The sequence below is a fragment of the Oncorhynchus mykiss genome, chromosome 5 (genome assembly GCF_013265735.2).
Source record: "Oncorhynchus mykiss isolate Arlee chromosome 5, USDA_OmykA_1.1, whole genome shotgun sequence".
NCBI classification, from domain to species: domain Eukaryota; kingdom Metazoa; phylum Chordata; class Actinopteri; order Salmoniformes; family Salmonidae; genus Oncorhynchus; species Oncorhynchus mykiss.
In genome coordinates this window covers 42,507,224-42,514,780 of record NC_048569.1, presented here as the reverse complement: position 1 = coordinate 42,514,780, position 7,557 = coordinate 42,507,224, and the positions used below count along the sequence as shown (strand labels likewise).

The window sequence follows — 7,557 nt, the reverse complement described above, 5'->3', positions numbered from 1 at the left end:
AGGCGAAGCCCCGAATGCTAGCTACCCACTAGGCACACACTGGTTGAATTAACGTTGTTTCAAACATGAACAAACATGGAATAGATGTTGAGTGGATGTCTGTGCCCAGTGGGTAGTCAGCCACCTAACTTGCAAATCCGTGTTAGCTATCCATATCTTTGTCCGAGTTTAAATTAGTTGGCTATCTAGCCAGTTCGAGTTGAAACATTGTTGAAAGGAAGCTGGCTACATCCTATGATTAGTTGGCAAGCTGGTATCCAATGCCTGCCCTGTATTGACCCTAAATGCAAATAGGCTACAGTTAGCAACGTGAGATATGTGCATCTTCATCTTTTTATTTTCTTTGTACTTTTAACCCCTTTTCTCCCCAATTTGTAGATACAGTCTTATCCCATCGCTGCAACTATGAACTTGGGAGAGACGAAGGTCGAGAGCCATCCAAGCCGCACAGCTTTTTGATTCACTGCTCGCTAAACCCGGAAGCCAGCTGCACCAATGTGTCGGAGGAAACACCGTCCGACAAGGAAATCATGGCCCGGCCAAACCCTCTCCTAGGCCAATTGTATGCCTCTTTATGGGTCTCCCAGGCACGGGCGGCTGTGACACAGCCTGGGACCGAACGTGGGTCTGTAGTGACACCTCAAGCTGCAGTGTCTTAGACCGCTGCGCCACTCGGTAGGCCCGCACATCTTCATCTGACATGCTACATCACATTACGTGTTAGCTTCATGTATTTAGCTAGCTACAGTATCATTCCACTTTCATCTGTGATTTCATTGCTAGCCTGGCTCACTAGCATGCTCCAAAAAAAATATATATAACCAAAAGTAGTTACTAGCTAGCTAGTACCAGCTATCTAATTAGCTAACGCACTCACAGAAGTAAACGCATCGGATGTAATACATTCCTGGCCATCTGGCAATATTGTTGAAATGCATTGGAAGTTTACACCAACTTTATGGAAGCCCATTTTCACTCCTATTTGCTGTGCCAAATGTGCGTGCATTGCACCCATATGCAGACTTGACAACATTGTCCACATAGCAGTTGGCGGCGGACCACAAAGTGTTGTTTCTGGGAAATTGTGCATCACTGGCAAAAGTGTGCATATTGTTAACCCCATGCCCAATCCTCCGGTAAATTGGGATGTACTCACTTAAAAACTCTGTTTTGGACAAGACTGACTTCATGACAAAAAATTATCATACTTTGTAGTACATTTTGACACTGTAATTCATGTTTCTGACTCATATCGATGCCACGGGCCATTTAAAAACAGAGAAGTTGGTTCTAAGGGGAAGTTGATCTTTCTGTCATGCAGGTTTTACTGTGCATGGAGTTTCCAATAAATGGCATTACTAAATGTGTGACGTGATAGGTATTTAAACATGACAAAACATTTTAACACACACAAAACAAACATTTGATTAATAAAATATTTAGTCTTCCTCAAAAGGGGACGCTATCTCACTGGGTCTCAACTCGTTTGGTACTTCAACACCTCTCTCTCTCTCTCTTCATTGCTGCAGTGAATAGGAAAAGTCACCCCGTGCGCGCTGTCAGAGTCCAAGCATAACGATAGCGGATCATTTGAACATGATGGGATTTAACCGAAGACATACGGAGCTCTGCAATTAACAACGGATTGGTGGGATATCAAAGGAGTTTACCATGCAGCGAACAACAATCTGTTTGTGGAATAACACTTTCGAGAGATTGACGAAAAGTTTACAAATCTGAATGGGATTGTAGAAGCAACATGCTAAAGTACGGAGGCAAATATGTCAATTATACCGGTATGCAAAGAGAAAAGTAAGAAGGAAAAAAAATGGAATCTTGTAATTCACAATGATATGACTTTATAGTTGTTTTTTTTTATCAGAACTTGAAATGTAGAGCACATTGGGTGATCATTCTTCTTCAGAACAAACATTCAACACGATAAATATTTTATTTCTGAAAATTCGAGTCATTGCTAGGAAGTCACAGTCAACTGAACACTGTTGTCTTCACATGTTAGTTCTCAATTAAACTCAATTCAATAAAATGTATTTATCATCAAGGAATGGGCGTTAATATGGACAGTGATGGAAAAAGTACCCAATCGTCATACTTGCGTAAAGATACCTTATTAATAGAAAATGACTAAAAGTGAAAGTAACCTACGAAAAATTCTAAAATACTTGTTTTGAAATATACTTAAAAATCAATAGTAAAATGGAATTGCTCAAATATACTTAAGTATCAAAAGTGAAAGTACAAATCATTTGAAATTCCTCCTGTTAATCTAACAAGATGGCGCCATTTGTTAAAGATATATTTTTATTTACGGAAAGCAAGGGGCACACCAACACTCAGACATAATTTACTAACGAAGCATGTGTGTTTAGTGAGTCTGCCAGATCCCTTGACCCTTTTCCTGTCCTGCTAAGCCTTCAAAATGTAACGAGTACTTTTGGGTGTCAGGGAAAATGTATGGAGTAAAAAGTGAATGACTTTCTTTAGGAATGTAGTGAAGTAAAAGTAGTAAAAAATATAAATAGTAAAGTACAGAAACCCCCAAAACCTAATTAAGTACTTTAAAGTATTTTTACTTAAGTAATTTACACCACTGAATGTGGAGTTGGTCCCCCCCTTTGCTGCCACTCATCTGGGTAGGCTTTCCACTAGATGTTGGAACATTGCTGCGGGGACTTGCATCCATTCATCCACAAGAGGATTGGTGAGGTCGGGCACTGATATTGGGCGATTAGGCCTGGCTCAGTTAGTGTTCCAATTCATCCCAAAGGGGTTCGGTGGGGTTGAGGTCAGGTCTCTGTGCCGGCCAGTCAAGTTCTTCCACACCGATCTCGACAAACCATTTCTGTATGGACCTCGCTTTGTGCACTGGGGCATTGTCATGTTGAAACAGGAAACAGCCCTCCCAAACTGTTGCCACAAAGTTGGAAGCACAGAATGTCTAGAATATCATTGTATGCTGTAGCGTTCCCTTCACTGGAACTAAGGGGCCTAGCCCGAACCATGAAAAACAGCCCCAGACCATTATTCCTCCCCCACCAAACTTTACAGTTCCTCATTCCAGAGAACGTGTTTCCACTGCTCCAGAATCCAATGGTGGCCAGCTTTACACCACTCCAGCCGACTCTTGGCATTGCACATGGTGATCTCAGGCTTGTGTGCGGCTGATCAGCCATGGAAACCCATTTCATGAAACTCCCAACACACAGTTATTGTGCTGAAGTTGCTTCCAGAGGCAATTTGGAACTTGTTAGTGAGTGTTGCAACCGAGGACAAACTATTGTTAGGCGTTACGTTTCCGCTTCACAATAACAGCACTTACAGTAGACCGGGTCAGCAGGGCAGAAATTGTATGAACTGACTTGTTGGAAAGGTGGCATCCTATGATGGTGCCACGTTGAAAGTCACTAAGCTCTTCAGTAAGGCCATTCTTCTGCCAATGTTTGTCTATGAAGATTGCATGGCTGTGTGCTCCATTTTATACACCTGTAGGCAATGGGTGTGGCTGAAATAGCCAAATCCACTAATTTGAAGGGTGGTCCACATACTTTTGTATATATAGTGTATTGTAGTGATTCAGGAGTAATATTACATCAGAATAATATGCCCCACCAACATTAGGCAACTATTCTGAAAACCCAAACTCAAATAGCTGAAATAAGTCAATTAAATCAATGATTTTCAGTAGGTATGAGGTACCTCTTGTGGTCATTGAATGTCCCAAGGATAACCTCCTTTCAGAATCAAATAATAGGAATATTTTCTGAACGTTCCCTAAAGCACATCAAATATCTTATTATAACGGTATACTGCGACCAAACCAGGACCTGTACTAAACTTCCTCTTATGGTCCCGAGTTATCGTCATGTTTTATTGTTCCTAGAATGTTCTGAGAATGCCAGTGGGATAATGTCTCGCCGAAACCCTTAAAGGGACCTAATGGAAACATTGTCCTTAGGATTTCCCTGTTTGCTGGGAAGATCCCTTTCAATGTGCCATCCAATCTCATAAAACGTTTCAGAAAAAGTCTGTCTTGTTACCCTTTAAAGAGGATGGTGTTGGAGTATTGAAAACAGGGATGCCAGTAATCTTTACATCTCTTTGAGATTTTTTATTGTACGAATTGTTAATCAAAATCAATTTGTTGCATACAATATGGCTCCGTATTTGTATTATTGATATTGTTTATACAGTCTTTTTTTCTCATCTTTATCAATGTGCCAATAATTTCTGACCTTACTGTACATTTGAACTCTTCAGGCTCGGGTTTTAGAGCAAGTCATCTTTTCTGGGCGTTACGAGACCTCCACACCATTTTCTGAGCGAGGTGATTTTTTTTATTTTACAGGATTATATATTTAGCCCAACATTTAAGTCGTCTAAGCAATAGAGCAAATAACCAGCTGAGCACGGTTATCAAACATATTGTAAAAAATGGATTCAGTTAAATCCTAACAACTTTTTTGCATGATTGCATGCGTGAACTGACTTGTTTCTTTTTTTCTGATTATTGTTCTTTTGTGTCACCACAGAATGAAAATAAGATTTGCCTTTCCAAGCAGACTGCGGAAGAAGAATTTCATTTCTTCTTTATCATTGCTGCTGGTGATCTGTGCCTTCTTGCTGCTCTTCCTAAAGTTCACTGTTAAATACAGCATTACCATTGAAACCTATGGGTCTACCGCAGGCTACAATGACATTGAGCTCCTCCATCGCTACAACATTGACTGCAATGCCATCTATGAAATGGAGCCGGCCGAGTTGGGGAAGTCGCTGGTCATCAGAAAACAGGTTGTGGTGGAAGAGCAGGACAAGAGCTTGGTCAACCTGATCTCCAATTGCCCGCGATACCTCCGCTCTCGGGGCTATGGGGATGTCCAAGTGTCTGAGGAGGAGCAGGCCTTCCCCCTGGCCTACTCACTGGTGGTCCACAAGTCTGCCTCCATGGTGGAGAAGATCCTCAGGGCTGTCTACACCCCTAACAACATCTACTGTATCCACTATGACCTGAAGTCATCAGAACTGTTCAGAGAGTCCATGGAGGGTCTGGCACGCTGTCTACCCAATGTCTTCATCGCCTCTAAGCTGGAGGCAGTGACGTACGCCAGCATCAGCCGCCTCAATGCTGACCTCAACTGCCTGTCTGACCTTATAGGATCAAAGGTCAAGTGGAGGTATGTCATCAACCTGTGCGGTCAGGACTTTCCCCTGCGCTCCAACATAGAGTTGGTGGCTGACCTGAAGAAGCTCCGGGGGGGTAACATGATGGAGACAAGTCGCCCCAGCGAATACAAGAAGCAACGTTTCTCCTTCCACCACGAGCTGCAGAACGCATCATTCGAGTACCACCGGCTGCCGGTGAAAACTAACAAGGCCAAGGGTCCTCCGCCGCACGGCATACAGATGTTCATCGGCAGCGCGTACTTCGTACTCTCGCTGGAGTTCGTCACTTATATGAACAAGTCTGCGCTGGCCAGGGACTTCCTGATGTGGTCAAATGACACCTACTCCCCAGACGAACACTTCTGGGCCACGCTGACACGGGTGCCGGGCGTGCCAGGTGAGGTGCCACGGGCCCAGGCCGACATCACAGACCTGATGAGCAAGACCAGACTGGTGAAGTGGAACTACCTGGAGGGACCGCTTTACCCATCATGCACAGGGAAACACGTCCGCAGTGTGTGTATCTATGGGGCGGGGGAGCTGCGCTGGCTACTGAACTACGGCAGCTGGTTCGCTAATAAGGTGGACGCCAAAGTTGACCCGGTCCTTATCCAATGTCTTGAGGATACATTACAGGAGAAACAGAGACTCTTGGTCAAGGCTATGAAGTCACAACAAAAGATTCCCTCCTCTGTGTTAGCAGTTGATGTTATTCTTCAATAATACAAACTCCAAAGCAAATAAGGGGGAGAAAATTTGATTTATTTGAGAAAGACAAATCATAGATGTTATGCTGGGAGGTAGATGTTCAGTCTCCCCGGTCCTCAGCTTTTCTCAACAGAACAAAGGACAGGATGCCATTGATAACCCCCCACCCTAGCCTGGGATTGACCAATAACAAGGATACTTGTTATTGGGCCAATGGCCAAATTACAAGTATCCTGCTCCAGACTCAATGTACAGACCAATGAAAACGTGGCACACATAGCTCTGAGTCCAGGACTGACATTCCACAGATTCTAAACAGCTGTTGAACTGAAGACCTACTATTTACATTGACAATTCCCTATTGATCGTTAATTCTAGTACTCTCGTCCTCTTATCCTCTGCGCTGTGTATTTATTTTCAAAATATTCTTATACCTGGAAAAGGTTAAATAAATGGATGATTGATTATTAATGGGTTAATTCATGTGGGAATATGGAACCTTTGTAATGCTGTTTTTGACAGCACCATTTTGGTATTTTTTTAAAGACTTTTGTCTTTGAGTTGATCATGTCCGAAACTCAATTGATGTGACAGTGCTTTATGGTATATATGACAGTGGAATACTGGATGAGATAGTGGAATGCTGGATGAGATAGTGGAATGCTGGATAAGATAGTAGAATGCTGGATGAGATAGACTTGGCTATCTATGTTAGGGTTATTCTCTCGTTTTGCAACTTGAGACTTGAAGTGGGGAATGTTTGTGATAGTCTGACCTTTATGTAATATGGATTAGGTTAACCAGGGCCTTGGCTCCCCGGGTGAAAGCATGTGAAAACCAGCGTATGATGACTAGAGTATGTATACTGACTTCAGAAAGTATTCACATCCCTTGACATTTTCCAGAACTTGTTGTGTTACATCCTGAATTTAAAATAGATTGCATTGAGATTTTGTGTCACTGGCCTATACACAATACCCCATAATATCAATTCATGTTTTTATAAATATTAATTTACATAAGTATTCACACCCCTGAGTCATACATGTAAGGATCACCTTTGACAGCAATTATAGCCGTTACTCTTTCTAGGTAAGTCTCTAAGAGCTTTGCACACCTTGATTGTACACTATTTGTAAAAAAAAAAAAATCAAAATTCTTCAAGCTCTGTCAAATTGTTTGTTGATCATTGATAGACAACCATTTTCAGGTCTTGCCATAGACTTTCAAGTAGATTTATAAGTCAAAACTGTAAATCGGCCACTCAGGAACATTCACTATCTTCTTGGTAAGCAACTCCAGTGTAGATTTGGCCTTTTGTTTTGGGTTATTGTCCTGCTGAAAGGTGATTTCATCTCCCAGTGTCTGGTAGAAAGCAGACTGAGAAAGTTTTTCCTGTAGAATTTTGCCTGTGCTTAGCTCCATTCTGTTTATTTTTTATCCTGAAAAACTCCCCAGTCCTTAACGATTACAAGCATAGCCATAACATGATGCTGCCACAACAATGCTTGAAAATATGGAGAGTCGTACTCAGTTATGTGTTTTGCGCCAAACATAACACTTTTTTATTAAGGACAAAAAGTGAATTACTTTGCCACATGTTTTCAGTATTACTTTAGTGCCTTGTTGCAAACAGGATGCATGTCTTGGAATAGGTTTATTCTGTAC

General features: G+C 42.1%; 1 protein-coding gene across 4 annotated transcripts; it reads left to right on the top strand.

Moving 5' to 3' along the window:
- Positions 1-1,467: 1,467 nt before the first annotated feature.
- LOC110523874 (beta-1,3-galactosyl-O-glycosyl-glycoprotein beta-1,6-N-acetylglucosaminyltransferase 4) lies at positions 1,468-7,051 on the top strand. 4 transcript variants are annotated; one of them, XM_021602979.2, is made up of 3 exons: positions 1,468-1,767; positions 4,279-4,345; positions 4,551-7,051. In XM_021602979.2, exon 3 carries the CDS (start codon positions 4,552-4,554, stop codon positions 5,902-5,904), a length of 1,353 nt encoding a protein of 450 aa, XP_021458654.1. In that variant the 5' UTR covers positions 1,468-1,767; positions 4,279-4,345; position 4,551; the 3' UTR covers positions 5,905-7,051. The 4 variants fall into 4 exon arrangements, with proteins under 4 accessions (XP_021458654.1, XP_036833485.1, XP_021458653.1 ...); XM_021602978.2 differs by having other exon boundaries at positions 1,469-1,796; XM_021602977.2 differs by having other exon boundaries at positions 1,470-1,812.
- The last annotated feature ends 506 nt before the right edge of the window (positions 7,052-7,557 follow it).

Bases quoted from the DNA above. Each gene is read 5' to 3' on its own strand.
- LOC110523874 (XM_036977590.1), top strand. From the start codon at position 1,760: ATGCTAAAGTACGGAGGCAAATATGTCAATTATACCGGTATGCAAAGA. The intron at 1,813-4,550 runs GTAAGAAGGAAA...GTGTCACCACAG, and splicing joins ACCGGTATGCAAAGAGAAAA to AATGAAAATAAGATTTGCCT.